The sequence below is a fragment of the Cucumis sativus genome, chromosome 6 (genome assembly GCF_000004075.3).
Source record: "Cucumis sativus cultivar 9930 chromosome 6, Cucumber_9930_V3, whole genome shotgun sequence".
NCBI lineage: Eukaryota > Viridiplantae > Streptophyta > Magnoliopsida > Cucurbitales > Cucurbitaceae > Cucumis > Cucumis sativus.
This window is the reverse complement of record NC_026660.2, coordinates 24743715-24770555: the sequence shown is the minus strand read 5'-3', so window position 1 is coordinate 24770555 and position 26841 is coordinate 24743715. Positions and strand designations below refer to the sequence as shown.

General features: G+C 36.2%; 1 protein-coding gene across 1 annotated transcript; it reads right to left on the bottom strand.

The window, feature by feature from the left end:
• Positions 1-1797: 1797 nt before the first annotated feature.
• Positions 1798-26259, bottom strand: LOC101206379. The gene is made up of 26 exons (XM_011659484.2): positions 26095-26259; positions 25199-25374; positions 22539-24767; positions 20114-20189; positions 19464-19586; positions 16563-16818; positions 16014-16487; positions 15755-15940; positions 15335-15631; positions 13762-14412; positions 11795-12194; positions 11503-11630; positions 10795-10965; positions 9622-9819; positions 8454-9014; positions 8301-8360; positions 7887-8215; positions 7227-7662; positions 6647-7114; positions 5781-5897; positions 5545-5666; positions 4725-5457; positions 4315-4569; positions 4016-4198; positions 3136-3477; positions 1798-3036 (listed from the first exon to the last, which is right to left on the bottom strand). The coding sequence occupies exons 2-26, from the start codon at positions 25371-25373 to the stop codon at positions 2287-2289; spliced, it is 9720 nt and encodes a 3239-aa protein (XP_011657786.1). The 5' UTR covers position 25374; positions 26095-26259; the 3' UTR covers positions 1798-2286.
• Positions 26260-26841: the final 582 nt, after the last annotated feature.

Here is a 26841-nt window from a genome sequence, read left to right as displayed (position 1 = left end):
TATTTGTCTTTCCCTTCAAACTCCAACTGCCATGGTTTATCATAACTTAGTTACTAAAAAAAATGCTTTTTAAGAATTGTTTTTATTTAAACTTTGTTTTACAAAAAAAATATTTAAAATGAATTTTGAGAGTGTTTTAACGTTAAACACTTCCATTTCATCTTATGTGAATTATTTTTATAATTAAACACTTACAATTATACCAAATACATTTTTTCTCTTTTACAAAACAAAAAAGGAAGAAAATACTAGAGCTACCGATGAATAGGAGTGCAAAAATAAACATAAAAATATCTGTTTGATTTGAGGAATTGAGAGTTGTTAATTATTATACAAGGGACTAATTGGTGGATAGTTGTTGTAAATATGCTGTGATTAATGTGGGTCAATGCAAATCATGAGAAAACAAACCATTTTAATTATTGGTTAATATACAGTGTGGGGGGTTTTTTTACCCACCCAACACAAACCAATTTGGGGGTCAAAAGGCTCTCTTAGTTTTCATATAGTGAAAATTGACTTTATTAGCTCAAATTTATTAAGTCATCAAAATCCACACAAACCTACCAATAGTGGTAAACCCAAAAATATTGTTGACAAGAGTGTTTTGATTTAGTAAAAACAATCTAAAAAAAGGTAAGAAATTAAGCTTAAACCAAAATCCAGAGAGAATGACAATTTTACCACTAAACTTACTAGTAGAACTTTATATAATATTATACACAAAAAGGGCTCGAATCTCGAACCTATACTAAATCCCTACATCCCCTAGTTATTTAGTACAAAACTACCAACCGTTATATTTAAATGTAGTTTCTCTTTCCTAAAAGAAAAGTAGAAGTATTATTTTCTATGGGGATCGTTTACATGACTAGAGAATGTCCCCTCCTTATTCACATATGAAAGTAAATTTACATATATAAAATATTATAATTTGCATGAATGAAAAAAGAAGGATAAAGTATTACAGTGATTAAAACTACTTTTTTTCAACTTTACAAGTAAAACTAGAAAATTTACCTTGAAAACACTTGAATCTCCTATTTTTTTCCCTTTACTTTAATGAAATTATCGTTTAAAAATAAAGAGTTTTTTATCCACGATAAATATTTTTTACAAAAATATTCCATTGAATTGAAAATTCATTCGATTTTTTCAATCTCGACGATTGAATAATAATAGGTTATTATGATTTCGAGAAAGCCGCTATGGTGAAATCGGTAGACACGCTGCTCTTAGGAAGCAGTGCTAGAGCATCTCGGTTCGAGTCCGAGTGGCGGCATGCCATTTAAAATTATAAAAAAAAGTTCTATAATATAATAAATTCAAGTCCCAGATATTAATTCAAATAATTGAATTGAGGGACCTTTTAAATTTTTTTTTTTTATGATATTTTCAACTTTCGAGCATATACTAACTCATATATCTTTTTCGGTCATTTCAATTGTCATTACAATTCAGTTAATAACCTTATTAATCAATGAAACCGTAGGACTCTATGTTTTCTAAAAAAAGTGACATAGCAAAATATTTAAACTTACATTTTATTTAAACTAATTACAATATATATAGTAAAATCCATCAAAATTTCTCTTATATTCTATTTCTTTTTACTATATTCCGTAAATAGTTACACTTTTTCTATCCATATCAATCCTCCCAAAACTAAACATCAAAATAATTATATATTAATCGTTTAAAATCACTCTAAGCTATTTCCATTAGACATTAGGCAACGAGCAATATTCATTATTGTATACTTTCTCGCTTAGATTAAAAATATTTATTCAACAAACAAAGACAAATACTGAAATGCACTCTCATTAAAATAAACAATTTCCAACTGCATACAAATATTATACAAATCAAGGTGCTATTGAAATAATAATAATGAAAAAAAAATCAATCAATAAGCATAATGGAAAAGAGATCCCACAAAACTGATATACAGAAGGCTTTTCTAGGACTGAACCTAATATATGATTGTTGCTTCAAAAGACTTGGCTTGTGAAATTAAACTACAAAAAGGAAGCATGAATCTTGAAATAAAGAAACTGATTTGTGGATTTCACTAATCTACACGTCCTCCTTCAGCCATCTCATCATCCCTTCCCATCAACAAATAAATCAGGGCAGAGGAAGAAAAGTTCCATGGCTAATTATTCACAAGGATCCAAGAATATGATGTTATCGCCATTGTCATCGTCTCCGTTTAATAGTTCTTTCCAGGCGTCAACAAAACTGAACATGATATTTTGTCACCGATACCACTGATGATTTGTCGATTCACATCAGTGGAAGATACGTACCGCCATGCCCTTTCCTAAGCACAAGAGGGCCAGCATTTTCAGGTACCTTATCAAGCGCTTTTGTGCAAGCATTAATAACATCCAAAAAACCGGTTGCAAGTTGAGCTAGTTGCAAACGGAGCCTCAAATCCCGAGTTCTTTTCAACAAGCATCTAAATGATCTTCCCAAATATTTTGCCCACTCTGCGGGCAACCCTCCTCCAGTTAGCCAGACGGAGAATTGTGATTGGTCCCCACGGGCAGCAACTTCTGACCTATAAAATCTTGCAATGTCAGTTAACATTGAAGGATGGAGTGGAAGCACGGTCACAAATTCAGCCACAAATTCTTCTAGAATCTCTGGTTTAAGCATCTGATTCCAAATGACTAAAGCCCACTCGCTCGGCTGGTCGAGATCATATGCTTCAGCAACAATTAATGCCTCTTGGAATCTTGATTGCTCAACAAGAGCTCTTCTGGCATTGGTTTCCGTCTGGAAGAGCCACTTAAAGTCGGGCATCCTAATTTGAAGAGACACTAGAGAAGACTGTGCACAGGATCTGCGAGTCTTGTTGCCAGCATCAATGGAAGAGTAAACTTCAGCAGCTTTAATATAGTAATGCATGGCATCTAAAAGGTCTTCGTTCTGGTCCTTGTCATAGCGGCGGAACCACATCTCACAAGATTGCTCTGCCTGTGACTCCAAAAGAGCAGCCGTTTCATGCTTCATGTCAAAATGGCTGTAGACCTGTACACAGAATGTAAATAACCAGATTATTTAAATATGGCACCATTTATGTATTGATAGCAATATGACACCTTGGACATTGTGAACATGTCTACAAACCTTAGCAAATGCATCAAGATCATTGGGGTTAAAATGTTTGAGGGATGTAAGAACGGCAATACGAAAACCCCTGACAGCCTCAGCACTGCCTGCACTTGTATTCACAGCAGCTGAAAACTTTTGAAGAAGAAGCTCTAGTTGGCCATTCTCGATTAGAATGCCAAGAATAAAGCTAAGGGCGTAGAAGTTTCCAACTCCAGTTATCAGTCGAGCTAAACATGGAAAATCACCCTCAGCTACATAAGCCTCAACTCTAGTGGCAGCAAGAGCAACAAGAACATCCACCCCATCGAGGCAGGCCGATGATTTGTAGAAGTGGTGAGACAAAATTAATAGCTCAACCTAAAACAGAATGTTTTTTAAAACGTTAAAGAAAATGAGTCAAGTTTTTTACAGAGTAAAAAATTAGCTTACCAATTGAACAAAATATTGATTCTGAAATATCTGATAAACATAGAAACAGCTAAACATTTTGCCAGAGATAGAAGGAGAAAGAACAAAATTTCCATATCACCCTAAATTGACCAAAACTTGCACACTCCTAGTCCTAACTGTGTATAAGAGTGACATTAAAAGCAAATAATCTTTCAGTTTCCCTCACTTCCAGAGGTTTATTTCTTCCAGAATATTACCATAATCAATCCACTAAGAAGACCAAATCTTTATCCCCAACAGAACAGCAGTTAATAAAAATATAATATAAAAGTAATATAATTCACAGTCGATTCACATATTACTAACAACAAGCAATACCATAGCTCCAAAAACAAATTTCTATATTTTCTTCTTAATCTCTTCTATTTGCCCCCTGTACATATCCATATCCTCTTCCATAATGAACGACATAATGGCAAGATATAGATGGTAGTCATAGCAGTACCTCACAGGCATGTGGTATCTCTTGTCCAGTAATTACTAAACGCATTAATGCATGTCCAATCTCTGGTTCAGAAGGACAAAGTTCTGACCACTTCAAGAAGTCGGAGAATCTCCACAGTAGAGGAGCAGGTCCTTCATCTTTCTGGGAATCCATATAACCTCCACGATGCGCAGCCAATAAGCCCTGATTTTTACAAAATACTCAGAGGTCAGTTAAAATTAAGTACTGATAATTACCCAGGATTCATTCATCCCAAGGAAAATTATCCAGATTTATACAAAATATCTCCAAAAAAGAACCTTGAGAAAGGATTCTGCAAGAATTTGAGCAATACTAGCAGCAGGCATGGAGTGAGTCTGTACGAGTAAATTTGCCTCCTCAAATGACTCTTGTGCCTTGAGAGAGAGCAGCTGTAATAATTCAATCGGCTGTTTGTTATATGCCTCTGAAAACGATAGTCCCAAAACATTTGCAGCTTTTACGACTGCAATTACTCTTTTACAAAGCCCACGTCCACTACCTTCAGCAAAAATTGTTGCTAAAATCTCCAAAACCTACACATATATAAAAACGTGAGATACAAATCATTTGATGGCAACAGATTCAGGAAACTGAAAGCACCTAGTAAAAAGGGAAGGATATTTTCATTTTAAGGATTCCAATTCAGCTTAACATAAAGAAGTGTGGGAGGGCGAGGATTGACAAAAACCTGCAATGGGTTGAGATACCGATCAACTGGAATATTATTCGAAAGAATAACTGAACTCAAATCATCATCAACCATAGACATTGAAACTTCACGATTGGGGGTTGATAGAGCTGCAAGCTTAAAAGAAGCATCCACAAGAAGGAATTCTGAAGGTACTTGCCCAGGAGACAGCTTTTGTTGAAGCTGCTTGGCAGCCGTAATTTGTCCAAACTCTAGCAATGAAAGAACAGCTCTATCCGCCTCTGCAGGTCCAACCCTTTCTTCCCAGCCTGAAAATGATGTGTCCATTTTTGAGTTTTCATCTTGTGACTGCAAGTCATTCTTAAAATTGGACGAAATATATCCATCTTCAGGGTTCGTGTTCATGTCTGTAGAGTCCACAACAGACCGCCGTAATAGCATGGAACCTTTGGTCCTCCTCTTCGCCTTTGTATTCCCCCCTCCTGCAGTTGAAATACCAGCATCTAAAATTTGACCTTTATGATGAGTCTGGCTGTTTTCTCTTGCCTCGTGTTTATCAATATTTTTATTCTTCATTGTGCTTATATGTTTATCCATTTTTGATATCATATTTGCAGTCGAGTCGATAATACTTGAGCTATTCCTAGATATACATTCTCGGCTGGAGCCACTAATGTTCAGGTCCCGTTCATTTTTCAGTTCAGCTTCTGATTCTACCGCCAGCAGCCAAACCTTGGTTTCAATTTCTCGTAGAAGATGCAATGGATAAACCCTAATAGATTGAATCATACAAGTCAGTGGCAATAGTTTTTAAATGCAAAATAAGAAGCATAAGTTGAAGTTTAAGAAATTTTCTTACGGATTGGACATAGTAAACATCCCACTTAACCATTGCAAGGAAAGTAATAATAGTTCATGAAGCTCCTTAGCTGGAAGATCTTTCTCCACAGCTTCTGCATGTTTGAGGAAAAACAATCCAGCCTACAAACATTGACATCAATGACGAGTAGATTATTCACAAGTAAACATTTTTCATTTGAAGATTGAGTAGAAAATACATTTTCCAGTTCCACACCAAAAATCACTGTAATTTACCTGTAGAGCAGGAAAGGAATATCTAACAAAGAGTGCCTGGCAGTGACCCCACAATGCAACTCTCTCTTCTTGAACATCCCACAAGAATTCCTTCCATTCTGCTACCATAGATTCGGCCTAAATAATGAGAACCATCAACCAAACAGTAACTGAACACGTCAAAATCTTTCTTGTCTTTTTCTTTTTACCCCCTTTAGTAGGGTAACGTGAAGGCAAAAATTATTGTAAGTCTTACAAACTTTAACAAGTCAGTTCCATTAAAACATAAAAAATAGTTCAGCATGTCACACTTTTTCATTAAGCCAGTAACTATGCTATATTTTAGCTTCTATTTTTCTTCATAGCAGAAATATAATAGAACTGAGAAAATTGTAAAAGTGACCATGAATTTAAAAGGTTAAATGAGGAATGTCACATGAAGTAGGATGCATACAGCTCAAACTTAAACAGAGTGATGATCTTCATTTAAGTCTACAATCCTCACAGAATCTAATATAGCTTAATGGATGTGAGTAAAAAAAACAGTTACTTTCAAGTCTTTCTCTGCAAAGAGTATTACATTATATAATTCATCGTGGCAAATAAAGCTTTCAGCAAGGTGTTTTTAGATATTGAAGCAGCCATACCAAATAAAATCTTTTTTCTCCTCTTAGCAAAAATATATCCGACCTATCACAAATCTGAGCAATACATAAACAAAACAATTCCTCAAATAATTCAAACCAGAAACTATAGATTGATTATGAATATCTAGTGTAGATCATGATGTATAGAAATTAGAAATATTCTATTTATTTAAACTGCCAATAAGAAGAATAATTTGCAACTGTGTAGTCAAAATGTCAACTGGGGTTTAGCTAAAATACCTGAGTTTCCGTGACATGATGACTAGCTGATTTCCAAGAACCCCCACTAGCTTCCAGTTGCTTTGCCCAATTGCGCGCTTGCTCCCAATGTCCATTATTTTCTAGCGCTGTTAAAAGTGATGAGTCATCTAGAGCCTCATTTCCAAGGTGCAGGCCATCATCTATACGTAACAAAGGCTCTGCTAAATCGATTTTCCAATATAGTCGTCGATAATATGTGGCAGCAAATCCTCCATCACCAAAATCACTTGCAGCTAGAAGTTTCAGTAGGCATCTTCTTTCATATGGAGATGGACAAACAGACAGTACAGCATTGGCAGCCTTGACGGCAGTGGACCCAGTCCATGATGTCCCAATATTTTCTTCTCCCTCGACATTTGAATGCGAATAGCTTGCTTCATCCTTAACTCGTACCGAAAAAGAACCTAAATGGGCTGAAGCTTCAGCTAAACGCATTTGCGAAAATGCCTAATAAACAGTTTAACTTTACATCAGTAGATGATTTGGTTAAAGTAAGGAAAGCAGTGGGGATTATATGAGACGAAAAGGTTGCATTTGGATAATGGATAAGCTCAAAAACCTGAAGTGCACGGATGAATGATAGCAGAGAACATGAAGGAAGGAACATCTCAAAAGCCCTCAAGAGAGGCAAGTATAGCTGCTGTTCACAAAGAACAGAAACCATCTTGGACAGAGATGATGCTGCTTCATCTGAATCATATGAAACAGAAATAGGTTGGCGTTCCTGAACCACCTTTCCTTCTTCCTTTACAATACAGTCGCCTGAAACATTAGTTGATACCCCTGCTGAAGCACTGCTATTATCAGACATCACTCCAACAGACTGTTCCTCAGAAATGAAAACCACAGTTCGCCTCCGTTTGGGATTTTTCCGGCAGTAATGAAATGCAGGCGATCTACACCCAACTGGCAAAGTATTGGTAGCTTCTACTGCTGCCCCAACATTTTCTGCAATCTGGGAAGCAATATCATTTACCTTAATGGATGTAGTTTCCCTGTACACAACACAGAACCAGAAAATATCCTCGGTTAAATATTTATAAATATAGTATTTTGTATGATAAAGTCAATAAAAAGTGAGGGATAATAAAAACCGAGTACATATAAATATAAAACTTGAATAAAATCAATGAAATAAGAACTTAATTAAAGGTCTACTTCCAAGTATGAAAATAACTATCTACACATTTCATTTCTAAAAGGAATAATTGTCCATCACCTTGCTGCAGTAATTTCTAGCCAAACAGTAAGACAGGATAATGGAGAAACATCCGAGAAGCAAGAAGCAATCATTGCCAAAATAGACCAGGACAACTCCTCTGCCCTTATCAAGAGAGCTTTTCCAGGGTTTTTCTTCTTCTCACATTCAGCTAAAATTGTAAAAAGCTCAACAGGAACATACATCTTTCCATCTAAAAAGGTGGTTTGGCCTTTTTTCTCTTCAGTGTCATAGTGTGATGAAGGGCCGGAGCTTTTCCTTAATTGTACAGCCTTCAATACGGTCAATATATGGATTTTCAGACGCGGATCACTGAACTCCCTTGAGGCCTAAAATGAAAGAAAATATGTAACATAAGGATAAGAGATATAGGTAAGTGACCAAACTAATCACTAATCAATGTATAGGACTTACAACTTGGATAACTGTGTCGAAAGGGTACCCACCAACGTGAGCCTCAGTTAAAAATCCAACCTTACAAATACAAGGACATAAAATCAGATGTGAATCATCAAAAGTAAGAAAATTAGCTCCGTATAACACAGATGATAGACTAAAGGAGAATACCCAGTCATTGTCTCTGGCTAACAAAGCAAGATACTTAGAACTTAGAGGAAGGCTATGCATCCGGCAAAAGACTGTAACTAAATTCCAGTAATGGCTTGCAGCTTTTTGCTGATTTCTAAGCTCAGTCCCATCACCTTTACCACTTGATAGCCATGATCCACATGAATTTCCATCGACCACTTGGGGAAGACTAACCTCTTCCAAATGCTGTAGAACGAACAAAAGCACATGTGGACAACGTTTTGGAGGTTCTGAATCAGAACTTCCCTTTGATCTTTTAACACCTGAACTTTCCTGGTGCAGATACTCATCAGCTAGAGCTCGAGCAAGATTCTCTATTTTATCAGATTCTAAGGGAACTGGATGAAAAGCAGAACCCTTCGGTGAAAGTTGCCTGAAATTCTCAAAGGATTGCCCAGACTTGTAAAATGTAGATATTCTTCTTAAAGCTGCTACATCCACACGGAGCATACTGGCAGATAGACCACCTAGCTCCAGGAGAAAGGCACATGAAGCAACTAACACAGAGTTCTCAAAATGTGTAATGGCAAGTGGAATAATCTGAAAATCAAGTAGGGAGAATTTTTTACACACTAAAGTGAAACAGTTAAACTTCGAATAATAAATTGAGTTAACCAGAATAGCTCACATTGCACGATGTATGGACAAATCAGTAATAATTTTTTGATAGGAAGACCAACCAATAATAATAATTTGAAACATATTAAACGAGCTTATGAAAATACTGTTTGAGCATGTGCGGAGAATCACTAGACCATTTAATTTCCTTTTCCCAACACCCACAATTGCAGTTTGAATTATCGTTTCAATGTGGAATATCTACAATCATTAAGATGGAATGCTTTAATATGGAGGGACGCCTAACAATAGAAAAAAATCTGTAATGGTATAATTTTCATTATTGTCAGGTTATTTATTAACTGAAAGGAATAGGAGAATATTTGTAGAAAAAGTTGATCACGAAGTCACTTAGAAAATAAATGAATAACTTATTTGTTGATTCAACCATTATTCATATTTTGACTTTTCTTTTGGTTCTTTGTACTCCATGATGTTCATTTTTGTTGTTTTGACATTTACCTTATCCGCTAAGTGTTTTGTTACCATCTTCCTATAAACAGATTGATAATATTGAATAAATCCTTACAGAAGAAAGAAGGGACTGCTCCCCTGGTGTCAAAGGTGCAAACAGTGTCTGTAGATCCAACTGTACATTTGAATGTCCAGGTGCTGAACTTGATTGAACCTCTGATTTTAGTTTCTGAACTCTAGCAGCAAGAAGATGGTTAAAAGCTGATAATGCACGTCCACGATGCAAATTGTGCTCCAGCCCAAGTCCAGTTTCCTAAAAGCAATAGAAATGCTGAGCTGAGTGTACGGCTTAACAGAAGCACACATGTTTCCACAAATAATGAAAGTAATAAAATAGTGCCAGATTCCCCATGAGAAAATGTGGCAATAGATGTTAGTTAAAATAGTAGCCCATAAGATGAAGTATAAGAATAAAAATAAACAAGATTGGCGGCAATGAGGTTCAGTCAAGATAAAAAAGGCGTGATTTGATGGATAAGCTAGGCAGTTTATTCCTTTGGACCATGCGATGCTTGCAATACATAGTGGTTTTATCAAGAATTTTGGCACCTATAAACGGCATCAATTTCTTTTTACTAACTAGTAATCATGGACAAATTTAAGATTGAGAGAGAAATGCTTCATGTAAACAGGAGGAGGAAAAAAAGAGAAAATCAAGCTTCAGAATCTGTTTCACTCTTTAGAGGGTGTTTGGGGTGATGGCATGAGATGATATGAGTTGAGATATAAACTCAACTCAACCTTTGGGAGGGCAATTTATATGTTGCTGATATTTTATACCATGTCCACCATCAGTGCACTCAGTCCTCATCCCCACCTGCCCCCATTGCAACTCTGGCCACATCTGACACCACTGTCAACAGCCAACTCCGGAGACCTCCCATGGAGGCAAGATAACACAAGATACAATCTTTATATAAACCACCAATGATAATCAACTTTTCTAACTAACAGGAAAGGAAACAATACCTTATGTAAGGGTTCCTTTATCTCCCTGGCATATGTTAAATTTTGAAATATATTGCAGTGTCATTTTGAGTGGTCTCAATTAGGAATCTACTTGCTTTCATAAAAAAGAATCATAATCTATCATCTTCTCAGGGGAGGTAAAGAAAAACTTTTATATGATACATAAATGCAGAACTTTCTTCTTTCATGATAAAAAAGAACAACTCATAGCTGCTTAGAGAATTCAATAACATATACATAAATCATAAGTTGGGCATACCTTGAGAGATGAATCATATAGCTCATCTTCAATGTGCTTCTGAATCGTTGCTTCCCAAGAGATTGGACTGATTTCAGAATGTTCATCGTCATTCATGAAAAAATACACATCCCTCTCCCATATTGTCTGCCCTGTTGGCAAACCTGAGACTGACTGCCATCCAAGAGGACCCTGTGGCAGAATTTGCCCAAACATCAAGCACATGCAAAAATACAAGCACGTTGATTTTTAAAAGTAGCATCCCTCGTACTTGGGATAATTCTGACGTGGGATACTGGAAGAATGGTAACACTCATTTTGATTGTTATGACCAAATTGTTAGTTGTTAGTTCAGTTTAATAGCTGCCTTGACAAGCTGTTTGTTAACTCAAACCAATGGTTAATCCTATGTGTGATTTCAAATGAAAAAAGATTCTCTGACTCAGTGCTAACTGCTAAAAGAAAGAATTTTGTGGATAGAAAAGAATAGTCAACCAACATAAGAAGGTCATATGGCTCAAAAGTTGTTCCACCCTTTGTGGATAGTGTCAGATAGCATTGAGCAATGTCCACCCGCTAATTCAATGATGATGATGATAATAATAAGGAAATGAAAGGAAAAAAAATGGATACATTTCTAATCTACTGTCTGCTAATTCAATGAATCACTTAATTCAGAATGATGAAAAAATGCATGGGTTGTGTTGATAAAAGGACAGAAAATGACACCTGAACATAGAGCTGAAGCAATCTCCTAACTGTCTTTGGAAACCAGCATGGTAGCATATGCAAAAGTGAAGTGTCACGTCCAGCAGATAAAAATATTATGTTGCGCCAATGTAGATATTCTGATAAAGCTAAAATGCAGAAAAAATGAATTGCAAACTGATTAAAAGCTCAATCGCTGGAACAGTATGATAGAGAGAAAGAGAGAGTCCAAAAATCACAATTCATAATAAACTGAAGTGTAATAAAGTTTCTGCATAAGAAGTTCAAAAATCAAAAGGGAGGAAGAGCTAACCATTCTTTGATTTCGGACCCAAGAAATTGCAAGCTGTATCTTGCTGGAAAGCTGATGTAAATAGGGCACGGCACAATGTAGGGAATCGTTGCAGGACTGGCCTAAGGTTTTCAAGAGTACATTGGGCTGACGAGCTACTGTGTCTGTTTACACCACTGCAATTCAAACAATCTTGGATCGGGGAAGGAGCATACATTAGAGTTGCTAGGGCTGCCATTTCTCCTGCTCCTTCAGCAATGTCAGCAACAGTGGAAATAATCTCATCAATATTTCGAACACTGAGATTAGGATCATGAACTAAATTAGGTGACATTATTGAGCGAGCATTAGCAAATGATGCATCATATTCACAGCCCCTGGTCCTCGACAGAAGTAGCCATCTGGCCCATTGACAATCTCCCTACATCAGCACACCACAAGAATAGAGGAAAAAGATGAGAATATAAATTATTGTTTAAATAGTATGAATAGGCAATATCAAAGAGATACTCAAAGAAGCCATCTTGCTCATAAACATTCTCCCTATATCAGCAAAGCACAAGAATAGAAGGCAAAAATGAGCATATAAACTAATTTTTAAAGAGTATGAATAGAAAATATCAAAGGGATACCCAAAGGAGTGTTTGTTAAATTAAGGTCGTGAGGAAAATTGTATAAAGTTATAAGTTTGCCTGTGCTAGCGAGGCACATTGTCTCATAAGCAACCAAACATTGCATGACTCCCAAAATGGTTCGTTCCAGTATCGTGTAAGCAGAAATTGAACTTCTGTCACATCTTAGCAAGACTAGGCACTATGATAAAATGAAAGGAAATTCGAGTGGATGGTTTGGTCATTGAAAATACGTGCAAATATGTATTTTAAGAAAAACAATTCAAAATATAGCATTTTAAAATAGTTACCCATTTGTGATACCATCGGAAGGTTAAATCTAAATTGGGGTGCTTTCATTTCAGCAATCTAATCAAGGCTCATAGTTGTTTGGTCTCCTTCCTCACTTACAGGGTGCTTTTGTTCAGACTAGTTTTGGTGTATTAGATCTTCGATCTTGGTTTTTCAATTTGCTTTTTGTTAGAAATAGTGACCTTAGGTTATGTTGAAAGCCAGTTAAGATTTATTTTACTCTGATTTTTTATTATTTTAATAAGGCTTGTGTTGCCTATAAATACTTCCCCCTTTGTACCTTTATTATCATAAAAATAATAAGAAATATCAGTATCTGCTTTTTCTCCCTATACTAGGGTTTCTACATAAATTCGTGTTTGTTCTACGTCTCTACTTTCAATAATTTTATATTTGCTTATGTTGTAGAGGCATTCATTTGTCCTCATTTTATATGTTCTTAACCGCTTGTAAGGATATGATGAGAACGCTAAGGGGATGTCAACCTAGATGAAATGTCTGGGTGCATCTACTGATCTCTAGGTTCTTAGGCTCATTGTATAATCCTGTCTCATTATAAAAAAAAGATACCAATGAAAGGATATTCTTCATGATTCTTTTTTAAAAAATAGGTTGCACTTGCAAGTCAATTTTGTACTTTATTTTCAGCTACTATTGTCAATTCCTCAAACTCCATCTTCAATTTTTTTTTTAAAAAAAAAAGAACTCAAAAAAGAAGCATCTAAAGCAAAAGGAGTAACATGTTGGGAAAGTATAAAATGAAGCAAATGAAAAATAAAATATACTGGACTCATTTAGATTGAGCCAAGATCAATGTAAATCCCACTAAAATTTCCCTCCTTTGCCTTGCTGATTCTCTTTCAATTATAATTGCAAATGCAAACTCCCTAAAAGCCCATAGCTAAGTCACTACTAACTCATCCCTTAATCTCACAAACTCAAGCACTCGTAGCTACTGAAAATATGTAAGAGACAACAAAAGACAGATGAATGATGATTATTAAACAAAATCAGGATATATATATATATAAAATAAGCCACACTAACTGAATGGTGGGTACTTACTGCAGCTTCCAGTAGCGAACGAACTGAATTATTATCGACAGCCAGTTTATGATGGTCGAGATAAAGGTCCAGAAGAAAGGGCAAATTATACTGTGAACAATGATGTATAAAAACTTTATATAATGCTTGCATAGAATCAACAGAAAATGATCCCCCCTTGTTTGAGGTACTTTGGCCAACTGAACTGTTGATGTGATCATCCATAAAATCAATCTCATCAAGTCTGGGTGTAATGAAGCCAGCACGGGCAAGAAGAGGTACCAGCTCCATTGTGCCTTCCCAATATTCCTTCAGAAATATAAAATACCTTGCAAGCTTCTCCTCCAAGAGCGCACCCAACCATTTGGAGCACATAATATTAGTTGAGAATCTGAAAATTTTGGCGTTGGGAATATACAAGCAAATAGCATCCAACTCCTCAAGAGGGTACAAATAATTGCCGTAAAAAGAAGACTCTCTGTTGCACCCAACTGCTGTAGCTGTCTGCAAACCGTCTAAGCTTACTTGGAGACTCCCATCCAACAAATTAGCAACAGGAATCATGTCGAGAAGTCTTGATACTCCATCCCAGTTATTGTGGCATATATGATAATCGAGTTGGGATTCCCACGTCACATGGATACCAATATCCAAAGATTGATCCAGTAATATCTGCACAAAGAAGGCTGTCAAATTGACCCGGGGGATTGTAGGGGAGATAAAAAAAGGAGAGGAGAAAAGGGAGTGTCGGATAACAGTTTCAACTATGTTACACATTCTTCTCGTGCCAAAATTAGATATCGTGAATTAACACTACCTAACCTTTACATCGGAATATCTAGTTGGATAAAATGGTAAAGTTAGGTTGGTTTCTTGAACAGACTTAACTTTTCGCTCATAAATGAAAATTTTTCTTGATAACAAAAATTATATAATTAGTAATTTAATATTGACATTTTTTATTTATCATGAGTAGCTTGTTCTTTTCCTGCTCATGAAGCTTTCACAACTGACGTATTTATGCAAAAGCTAACAAAAGTTACTTGTCTTTTGTTAGTTGTTGACTAACTAATTAGGCTGGGTGATCCAGTTGGCTGTTGGTTATTCTGACTGCGGAACCCTCCAGCCACTTCTTTTTTCGAACAAGATACGAGCTATCACATTGCAACTCTTCCTCCATTAGCTTAATCCCTTTCCAAACCAAAGGTGATAAATCACTTGTGATTAGATCCCATTAGTACTGTTTTTCCTCCGGGAACATGGGACCAGAAAATTTGTGTTCTAGTCTAGCTGGTAAAGAAATTCTGTACTCACTGATTGCATCTATTTTACTAGGATAGTGTATTGTCCTTTGAGAATTTTATAATCTTTATATGAGTTTTCATTGATTTTTGTAGGTCAATGAGGAAATATCATTTTGAAAGTGAAAACCATGGCATTGCAGTTGAAGGAGTGGAAAGTCAAAAAGAAGATGATAAAAATGTACTCAATTATTGCATTCTAGCAACCAGCTTTAAAGAAAGAAAATATTAATGCAGATTCATAGTTTCAAAAATATCAGGTGCTTAGGTCAGGGAACCTAAAGGTGACTTACACGATCGGTTGTACGTTGATCCCACGTGTTTGTCCAAATTGCAGCTGCCGCCCAATATCCCATATGAACATTATCTTCATTGATCTCCAGGACGGGAGAGTTCTCATTTGCATCAGGCCACGAACCTAAAACAACACCATCAACCTCACCACAATCAATGATAGTATTGTTGATTACATGGAAATGCAATGTCTTCAAATCATTTTCTCCTGGGCTGTTAGAACTTGATGGGAATCCCATATTTGCTTTCTGCCTGCTCAGAAATGTTTTCCAGAAATTACTGCTTGGGTAGAGCCTCTAATCCATTCCCCCATTTTTAAAGAAGTGCAGAAAAGAACATACTTTAGTTCCAAATGGATAAAAAGGATATGATTTAAACTTTAGTAGACTCAAAATGGATGCAACTAAAGTGTCTAATACCTCAATATGTAATATTATATCCATCATCCTTTGGTCAAATGGCCCCAGATAACCATATTTTTCCATCTCCGCTGCAATTTCCACTCGAAAAGTTCTGTTAATTGTACCATACAACAACTGTTTGAGACTAACTTCAATGTCATCTCCAAGTCTCTGCAGTGTAGCAATGGCAACCCCAGTCTCACCCTGTAAAACACACAAAAATGCTGTTCAGAATATCTGGATACATGATCAGCAGAAAAAGTTACTGACCTGTTACCTTTAGGAAGAGATCATAAGCAATAGCCCTTCCAATGTCGCGAATTTCAGAGAACGTATCATGAGGTTCATTCTCTCCAATTAATTCTCTCACGTGATTAATGTGTAGTTGAAGAACAGCCAAAGGAAGACGTCCAGAGAGAAGAGCGTCTTTAACAACATTTTTAAGTGGTAGCTTATCTGACTTCCAACGTGCAATCATCTGATTAGGATTCTCCAATGGAAGGACTTTCTTTTCAAAGACTCCTTGTGGTACAACAGCTGAATCTCCATCTAAATCTTCTGAATCCATTTGGGATCCAGAAATCATGGGCATCATGACAAGGCCATCTATGACGTTAGAGTTCAAATCATTTGAAGGAAATGAAAGTTCATATTGACTTGTACTCCCTGATGGTATCACATCTGTAGAAACAAACTGAGGCTCATCCAGCAACTGACTGGTTTGGTCCGATATCAATGCCTCCCCAGCTACCTATAAAATTCAACATTCAAACAAGTTATTACTAGTTCAATGAATAAATTCATATAATGCCCTATATAAACATACCAATTCCTGACATGGCCTCTTAAATTTTGAACTAAGATGACAATGCAGATTTCTTATTATCTCCAAAAAGTGAGACATCTCATGAAGTTTTCTTGAATAGTCCAATTCATTTTGCATTCGAAAAGGAAAATCCGGGAAAATGGAAATTTCTTGGCTGCTACTGAAATCATTAAACGTAGTAGCATTTCTCTTGAGCTCAGCCATCCCATATTGATGAATCATCCTTGTCGCAAAGTGTGTGCCAAGTGCAAGAAGCCTACAAATGAAATTCATTTCAAGTTTTTCAGAAGTAAGACATTACTCTTTAAATGAAATCAAATTTTGAGCAGACAAGAAGCCTTCTAAACTAAATGGCTGTAGAAAGCATAAAGGAAATAATTGAGAATGTACACCCAAATTTGGATACTAAACTAAGGTACAACTTACAACCATTCAGGCAAATCTTTGGCATCCCCAAATGATAGGATTTGAGAAAACAAAACCGTCATAAATCACCAAGTATTTACCACAGGAATTTTTTCAAAATTATAGTTTTTGGATGATTATTTACTACTAGAAGCCTTTTGTAGTCTGTGGCCTTTGGGTTGTTATTTTCTCTAGCTTTTCCTAGCGATAGTCTCTAGTATCTTATTTTAAAAAATAAAAATGAAATCAAACATTTCATTGATTAGACTGTCTATAGTTAGCTTGTACAAAATAGAAATTGTGGTTTACACTATATAAAAACAAAGAAAAGAATACTCAAAAGTCAATAGATATGCAACCCCAAAAGTAGAAATTACATGAGAATATAGCAAGTGTGTGCAGGCACAAAATAGACAAGAATATTCATCAATTTAGGATTATAAAATCAATTTAATTTGCAGTCAACAAAAAGAAAATAACTTCAAATGCAATAGCCAATTAAAATAAATAAAGCAATAAAGCAACATCAACAAATCAAAATACTTATTGAAATCTTATTGCAAGAAAGGGAAAATAGCTTCATGTCCCCGGAATTTTGAAGGGTTTGGAGCTCTCCCTCTCCACCCTCTCCACTGATAGACCACTCAGGAATTCATTTCTAACTAGCGATCTAATCACCCTCCCGCCTACAATTTCCTTACTTACTTCTGTCTTCCGGACAAACTATATTCTTGACCCTACAATTTCCTTACTTACTTCTGTCTTCCGGACAAACTATATTCTTGACTGCAATACAGCTGACCTCCCTACCCTCCGCTCAATACACTACCCACTGACTAAACTGTAACTCAAACTGAAAGATTCTTTTTTTCATTACAACAATTGGGGGGTAGAGGGATTCAAACCATAGACCCCATGGTTACTGGGACACTCGAATGCCAGTTAAACTAAGCTCTTGCTGGCTAGGTGAAACATATTAGGGCCCGAGCATTTTGTATTTTTTTTTTTTTTTGAAACGGAGAAAACTTTTTTATTAATGAGAACTCTGAGTACAAGAGAATTATACAAAGAAAAGAATAAAGAAGAAATAGAAATGGGACATCTCAACTAGGTTGACACCTCCATAGCACCAATCATCATATCCCGAGAAAGTAAATATCAAAGCAAGGAGCAACCTAAAAACAATCAGCCTATTACAAGAGCAGAAAAAACTGTAAAAATTGAACAGAAAATTCAGAAAAAAACCCCAAAAAAACAATACAATCGCCCGAGCACCTTGTATTACTACCTCCAACCCAAACTTTCACCGCACCTTCAAGTGGAACATAGGGAACTGTCCATTTATCCAAATGACTCCCAACTTTTTAACCATCCCACTAAATAAGGACCTCATAACTTATGCTCAATGGCAACCTAAATTCAGCTGAAATTTTGTAAAGAAAGATTCCTAACAAGTGTTTTCTTCACAAATTCTGCTATGTACCTTTAACCCCTTTAGACAACCACTCAAAAGGAAGGGGGCCATGTCTGCTCGAACTAAAGTCTTACCGCGTTGTTCTCTTTCTAAGCTCTTAGCTGATTGTTCGTTTTGAGATATTTGTTAAGTTGGAAAGTTTTTAATTATTCTTAAGAGCTTTAGTCTCTTAGTTGTAATTTGGTTCTAGCCTCGTATTGGCAAGTATGAAGCTTTTCGTTTTTGTTTACTCTCATGTACTTGGAGCCTTCAACTCATTCAGCAATCATTACTTCAACTAAAAGTCATGTTTCCATTCCAAAAATCCTACACAACAAAGAATTGGGCTCAAAGAAAAAACGCCACAGTCAATTGGCCAACAAAGATTTGTTTTGCAACCCTAAGGTTACCAATTTCAAGAACCCTGGGGAAACAAGTCTCTTGAATCCTCGATAACCTCCCACCTAATCAAATGCAACCTCTTGTCTTTTCCTTCTTCAAACCCTTACCAAAGCAAATTGTTCAACCCTCCAAACTCTTATACACCTTGCACAAAACTTTGACAATCTTATGCATTCTGGCCTTTTTTAGCGCTTTTAACACTTCCCCTTTAAGAAACACAGCTTGAACCACATACTTTTCTTTATCCATAAGCTACACCACCTCCACAATGTCTTCCATCAGGACAAGCTTCAGCATCTTATTCTGGTTTCAAATTTTGACCCTTGCCCTGTTAGGCCATTTCTGTAATATTTTCCATCCCAACAAGCTTCAGCCCAGTTCTGGTTCTTTTTTAAAAAAGAGACTTCGTATTCAAAACAGCCAAATCATTTTTTGTATTAACTTCCAACCTAACCCCCCACCCCATCTTTCCTTTCTGCAGAATGCATCAGATTCACATTTCAGGTTGATAGCCAGTTTCAGATTAGCACTTTCTCTTTAAATGTTCTTATTTATCATCAAAATTGCTTGGAAAATAAAAGATTGGCCACAGTGCTTAGGAGGATGATAGAGAGAGAAAAATAATGTATACAGATTTCTACCTTGATGCGGCTGAAATATCATTATCATTACCAGCTTTTTGAAACATTAGATGTACGGCAGCAAAGAGTAATCTCAGAATTCCTTCTTCTTCCAAATCAACATCCACAAGCATTTCTAGAGATCTGTCCATCACAAAATTGGAACTATAACAACTTGTACAACAAGACTTAAGCAAATCATAAAGGTATGTCAGATATTTATATAGTATCTCTCCTGGCTGGGGTTCAAACATCAAAACCCAAGCCATAATTATAAGCAACCAGACAAATTTAAATCAACAACAGGTAAAACAATGAAGGCAGCACAGATTCCAATATCTTGTATCTTCCATCATTCCGACTCCTGATTCATACATCCTTCTTTGAAAATAATTAAATTGGAGATTTTCAAAATTAATTTTTATTATAATCAAGTACCTCTGAATCTACCGGACGTAATGACAGTAGCACAAGTATTGCTTAGCTCAACAACCATTAATGGGATGTTTAGAGGAAGGAGTTTGGTGGAGTTGAGCTGCTAACTTCACTCCTTGTTCGGGCCAAGGAATTCTTAGACTCACTATGGGCCCATGACTAAACAACTCTACTTCTTGCCTCAAACACTTCTTATTTCAACCAAAGACATTGAAACATAAAATTTTGGATCTTACCGCTCCAGTTCATCAAATCTCAAATAATGCAATGTCATTTGAAACCGACGCATCCGCACAACTTTCAAGTCCCACCCTGAAACAAATATATATGTACATCAATACCATCATTTGTCATGTCTTAACACTGCTACTAATAACCACATGAAGAGTTAATTATGCCTTAAAATTTTCAAAAGAAAGTACAGAAGATGACTCTTGTTATATTTGTAAATTGTAATTGTATTCTCTATATAACTGCCTGTAATATGTGGTCCGGACAACAGACCCCATAGACCACGAGCAAAATTCTGAGTACATTTTGAAAATAGAATGACCAAAAAGGATTTGAATGTTCTACCATTTTGGTTTGTAGGGAAGGACTAGAACTTCATAACAGCAGCAAAAGCAACAAAAGAAACTGACTACTACAAAGATTTAAGTTCTGCTTGAATAGTATTGCTGAGTTATACTTCCCTAAATCTAATTTAACTTCCGACACCTTTTAGAAAATAACCAAGAAGAACCAACTACACACTCCGAAATAATAGGGCGTCAGCCTCCTCTCTCTCCCTCTCTATATATATGTGTGTGTGTGTGTGAAAAGGTAGAATTCTTTATTGATATTTAAGTTAAACAGTAGCTTTAAAGGACCTTAAGGAGAATGAAAAACAAGACCCCGGTGTGGAGACTACACTAAGTAGAAGGACCAAACCAACTGACTGATCTAAATTGAAGAATAAAAAATACTCTAACATTAACAAAATATCACAAGAATAACAATTGCAGAGGTCTTTCAAAAAAGCACACCAACAATCTGTTCATCAAGAAAGTTGTGCAAGTTTCTTTGTAAGTTTTTATAATTTCAATGAAAAGTTTATTTCCTTACACATATATATAAGTTATCTCTAAAACTTAGATAACAAGATCGCTACTCATAATAAAAATATATGTTTTGCACCTTGCTACCCCTTTCTGATCATCACCACATAACAATAAAGTGAGGGAAAAAACCATTTTTTCATAGAATGACATGCCTACTCAGCCACATCTACATCTCATTCATCCTACTCTACAATGATGCATCAAAATGCTATATGATTATTAACTTTTGTTCTCTTTTGAGTTCTCATACTTTCTCCTCCTTGGAAGATCCTGGGGTTTATTTTTGGAGAGTTGATGTTCCCGGTTGGATCTCCTCTGCTATAATTGAGAAGTTTGCTGTTTGCTAGTTGCTGTTTTTTAATGAATATTTTCTTCAAAGAAAAAACGTTGGTGGTAGATGTCAGACAGACACTATTGCGTTAGGTAGTTAAGCACCTTAGAGAACCACATCCCAAAAGTCAGCTATTGAGGTGAGAGAACCAAATCACTCAAGTACCACATTGGTAATCCCATTCTAACCAATGTGAGTCAAAAGTAGCTCATACTACCTTGGTTCCTAACAATACCCCATCCTCGAAAAGTCAACGTCCTGGCAGCTGTACTGATGGTACTTCACTAAAAAACACCAGGTCAAAACTACGGGGGATCATTAGTTGGTCGGAGTCATATTTTCGACCAAAACCGACTATAGTCAATTTAATAAATGTTCAAACCAACCTCGATTGTCAATGAATAAATGTCGATAGATCAATCGGTTTAACTCTATGAAATAATTTTTAAAATTTCTCGATTTGGAACTTTTCCAAACCGACACCGGCCGACCCCTCTCATTCTCCCACCAAACCAACTCGATTGGCTCGGTTTTTCAATCTACCATGCTCACCCCTAGTCAAAAACCCACCGCCAATGCTCCTCCCTATGTCAACAACCGATTCTAATACCAATTTTTTAGAAAGCCTCTCAATAAGAACACACACACACACACCCAAAAAAAAAAAACTCAAGAACATTAGAGTACGAAAAAATATAGAAATGTGCTATAAAATCATAAGAAAAGGTAGCCACTAGCCTTACGGAAGGGCTGGACTTTCCTAAATTCCCCAAAAGGAATCCATGAAATATTCTTCATAACTCCGATTATTTATAACCCAAAAACCTAACAAACTTAATGTCTAATTACTAGAATTCGTTTTACTACTAATTATCCCAATATAATCCTAACTAGGAGCCTCTCACGTTGATAACAGGATATCAGTTTGACTTAATTTCTAATCTATGGCAAGGCCTTGCCTGCGTTGGCCGGCTGGGAAGAACTAGCAAATGCAGGATCTCATTCAGTGAAGGTTGTTTCATAGTCTATTTATACGGAACCCTATAAAAGGAAAAAAAATATACCATCACTTTTCATAAGGGAGATTTGCCACAAAACCCAGAGAATTGAGAGTATATTAAAAAAATTTCCTCAAATGTCATAAGATTTACAACTAGAAGAGCGTTTTCATGAAATGAACTGAAAATATCGCTATAAACTACATAATGTATTGTTGTTCATTAATCTCACCATTCTCAGAACATAGGCGATCTGCCTCATCTATGCTTTCATATAGAAGAACCCTATCCAAAACTTCAACTTGCCAGGGTGACCATGGACACTTAGATTCTTTGAGCTCCAAGTCTTTTACTTGGTTGGTAGTGCCAAGAAGACTGCCAGGTTGCAACCTGGCAACAGACTCATAAGGCAGAGAATTTGAGGAAACAGTGATAGAAGGCAAAACCACGGAAAGACCGTCGTTTGTCACCAAATAAAGAGATCCCTGTGAAGTGCAACCAACTGCCTCTCCAACAAGATCTTTTTTCCTTCCATCAATAAAAGTCATTTGGGATTTCAAGCAGCTATCATCATGGACTTCAGACTTCAGATGGAGATCAAAATGGACAACTTGAAAGGAATTTTGGCCACTTGTATTACATCTTCTAATGTATTGAGTAAGTCCCATAGGGGAGAAGCAGAAGCAATCATTTTCATTAGTTTTACAAGCAGAAACAAATATCTTCCGCATCATGCAAGACTGTAATTCGCCACCCTGGGACTCCTGATCTTGTAAAATCGGAGCAGAAGCAGTTAAACAAGAGCATTTATATCTTTTACCCGTATAAACCTTTGAGTCCTGGATATTCTGAAGCACATTATATTTAGAATTACCCCAAAGTGAAGCACCTTCATTTTTCATAGAACCATTTCCACATGAATGAGACCCCAGTGATTCAGAATAGTTTCTCTGGCAGCCTATGTCATAACCACCACCCTCCCAACTAGCTGGAACCTTCACAAGTTCAAGATTGTGAGAATGTCCAAGCAAATTTTCAGATCCATAATAGTGGTCTAACATATGGTCAACAGCAGAAACAACATACATTACACCAAATGTATCGATCACAGCAAAACGTGAGGAAAGAGAATCTGATAACAACCTTCTAAATTTTCTTGTGCCATAAAAACTACCCCTTCTACAGGATACAACATCCTGGACATGATCTACTTGTTTCATTTGCAAATCCTGTTTCTCATGTAAGTACTTAGGATCAAGCCCACAAGCCTGTAAAACATCTATACGCGTAACATGCTTGCCAGACAAGGCAGAGTGTATGAAAATAAAACCGGAGTCACTTAAACACACTATAAAGTCATTTGAAAAGCAGAAATCTGCCCACTCCATCCTTGGTGAAACATATTGGCTTTTCTCAAATTCTACAGAAGAAACCCACTTAATTCCCAAACTTCCAGCTCTAGCAACAAGAATTAAGGTATCATTTCTGCTTTCAGTTTCAGCATCTTCATCAGCAGACACTGATTCCACCATCTTTAAGACAAATCCAATTAAAATATGTGAGTTGCTAGCAAATACTCTGGAACATTTGTATGATTTATTCATGCCAATGCCAAATACATTGGATAAAATGTCAGATAAAACACGTGTGTCAGATGAAGTAGACCTTGTATTACCAGGTGTTCCAAGAATTATTTCATGCCAGTTCTGTTCATTAACAGAAGAGTTATCAACAGAATTTGGGGGCGGCAGGTTATAATTAAATATATTAAATGAAACCACCTTTGTAAAGCAAGGAACTGAGGATTTTTCCGGGTACATAGTCCAAATGTCATCTTCATACTCAATAGTCTTAACTTTTGCAAGAAATGATCGTAAATATCTCTTTGATGTGCTATTTCCTGACAACAGTGCATCATTCTCACACTTAGAGTTTGAACTAGGCAACATTTCCCCATTCTGATTCCTCCCATTTTCATCGACATTTCCACAGGTTTCACTAGAACCAGAACTTTCTTGGGCCCCCAAAATTTGTGGTAACGTTGGATAAGGTCCCCATTCCACCCATCTTCCTTTCCGAAACTCAGACTGGACCATATTTTTAGCCTCTGCAACTGTTTTTTTCGGTTCACAAAAAGCATGAGCAGTGACACCATGACTTCCAGATACAAATAAAATTTCCATAAAAAAATAATCTTCGTGCTTCTTATAGTTATCTCCACAAAGCCCCCAAGCAAGTGAACTTACATCACCAAGGAAGTTGTTACAACTAGCCCCTGAAGATTCATCTCTGGTAGGAGAATGCGTATCAATATCAACAACTGATTGGTTAGAGCATTGTACGTCACCTTCTGCATCTTCTGATCTAAATGCAGTTGACACTTCTGAGAAAGTTAATGATCCTGAATCTTTTAAGTGGGTATCATATTCCTTTGGGAAGTTATCACTACACCTAATGTCCCCTGCATATCCAATCAAAAGAAAAACAACTTAATATTAAACTTGTGGAGAAGCAAGACAAGAATAAGAGTGTTTGAAAGCTAAACATGTGAAAAATTGAAATTCTAGCATCTTCAGAAGAATTACATTGAAAGATACTGAGTCTCCTAATTCTTTGTACGGATGTGATGTAATGTTTCAAATTTATTTAATATTAGGAGTCTAGGCTATTTTACATTCCCAAATCCGATCAGACGGTTGCCTAACACAGTATTATTTGACGTTGAGAAAAGAAACACATAAAAAAGTACCATAAGAAACAGCGAAAATTGACCCTGTGCATGATACTTTTTAAGATGTAAATTTCTGTCCTTGTACCTTTTAAATTACGCGTGTAGAATTAAGCATCAAAACAAGTGAGAAAATTCTAAGTAGAAAGAAAAAGGTGACTTACCTGTATTTAGAGGAAGAAGCAAAGCTTCATGTTTGTATGAATGCAATAACAAATTTTGCCTCGTTGGAGAAATAAAAGCTTCCCGATACTCTGCGAGGTTGAGTTGAGGCTGTGAAGGATTCCACTTCTGCAGCTGCAAAATGGCAGGACCTTCACAACCTGAAACCGAGTCCATCCTGATTCCCAATGCAGAGAAGGGGCCACAGCCAAATGTTAGAAAGTGAACAAACCAAATGCTGACTATGAGATAAAGAGAGGAGAGAGAGAGAGAGAGAAACAGCACGGTGATGGTGAGAGTAACAGTAGAATGATGATAACACCGTGAGATGAGATTAAACCTCTCCCTATACGCTGGGTAAACAGCAACTAACTAACTATTAAAGACAACCACACAAACTCACATCAATAGTGGAATCTCCAAACATTTTTGCATGAACAACTATACCTTTAGAACAACTCCATTTCATGAAATTTCACTATCACAAATAATTGATATCATGATATCAAGATACTTTCAAAAAATTAAATCTCAAGATATTCAAAAGCAACGCTTAGAAAGTCCAGCTAAAACCAAATAATTGAATCCTTCAGCTCCCAGTGGGAACAATCGATTTCCATAACAGAGTTAACACAAATTTCAGCATAACGAAGTTGAAGAACGACATGCCAGCAAGAACAAAAACAAAACCAAAAGAGAGAAAAAAAAAAAAAAAAAAAAAAAAAGTGCCAGCAATCACCACTATAACAGCAACTAATCCAAGTACTACCAAACGGCATCATTACACAACATGTTATGTGAGTTAAAACTACGGCCATAACAATTGTAATACAAGATTACAGAAAAAAGACAATAACCGGCAAAATCAGGATTAAGGAAAGGTGTACGGAAGAGAAACCTGGAAGTCAAAGTGGTAACCTAATCGAGGGAGGAAGCCATTTCGAGAATCGGGATTTCTCTCGGTCCGAATCGGTTTGAGGTGTGTTATCGGAATTGAGCAATAGATGGCAACGGAGAAGACGACAGGATTTGGCAAGGGAATAGTTGCATTCGCCTCTTACCGACCAAAATTGCGGATAGTATGGGCTTTTTGGTCAATTTACATTCATATTCTTGCAGTCGTTGTCCGGACCCTATGCGGGAATTTCTTCGGTTATTTTCACTTAATACTCATACGAGGTAATTTTATTAAATTCTATTCTTCAATATTCTTTTATATATCCAATTTCAAAATAAGTATAAACCATTCATTATTATCTTAAATATTATCTCATTCAAAAGTTGTTATTTCAAGAATAGTCTTCTTAAAAATCCACTCAATTATTCAACTAAAATTAATATTTAATACCTTAATTAAAAATTTAATGCTTTCATTTTTATATTACGTATTAGCTTTCCTTCAAAACTGATGACATCTAAAATTTAACAATTGTTATGTAATTAGATAGACATTGCTTGTTTACATGACATTCGTACATTTTCGAGGATAATAAATTTCAGGTTCAAACCTTCCCTCTAAGTTGAATATGGTGTGTACTCTTAAGAAATTGACAATTAGCTTTTCTTGTTTTTAATTTTGTTGATAAACTATCTAATTTCCAACCATGTGTTTCATTCCATTGTAGCTTTTTATTTTAGGTAATCA

Coding starts and splice junctions, on each gene's coding strand:
- LOC101206379 (XM_011659484.2), bottom strand. CDS start 25,373: ATGGACTCGGTTTCAGGTTGTGAAGGTCCTGCCATTTTGCAGCTGCAG. Junction 15,941..16,013: donor CTTATGATCTCTTCCTAAAG/GTAACAGGTCAG, acceptor TGTGTTTTACAG/GGTGAGACTGGGGTTGCCAT. Junction 8,216..8,300: donor TCGACACAGTTATCCAAGTT/GTAAGTCCTATA, acceptor CTTTCATTTTAG/GCCTCAAGGGAGTTCAGTGA.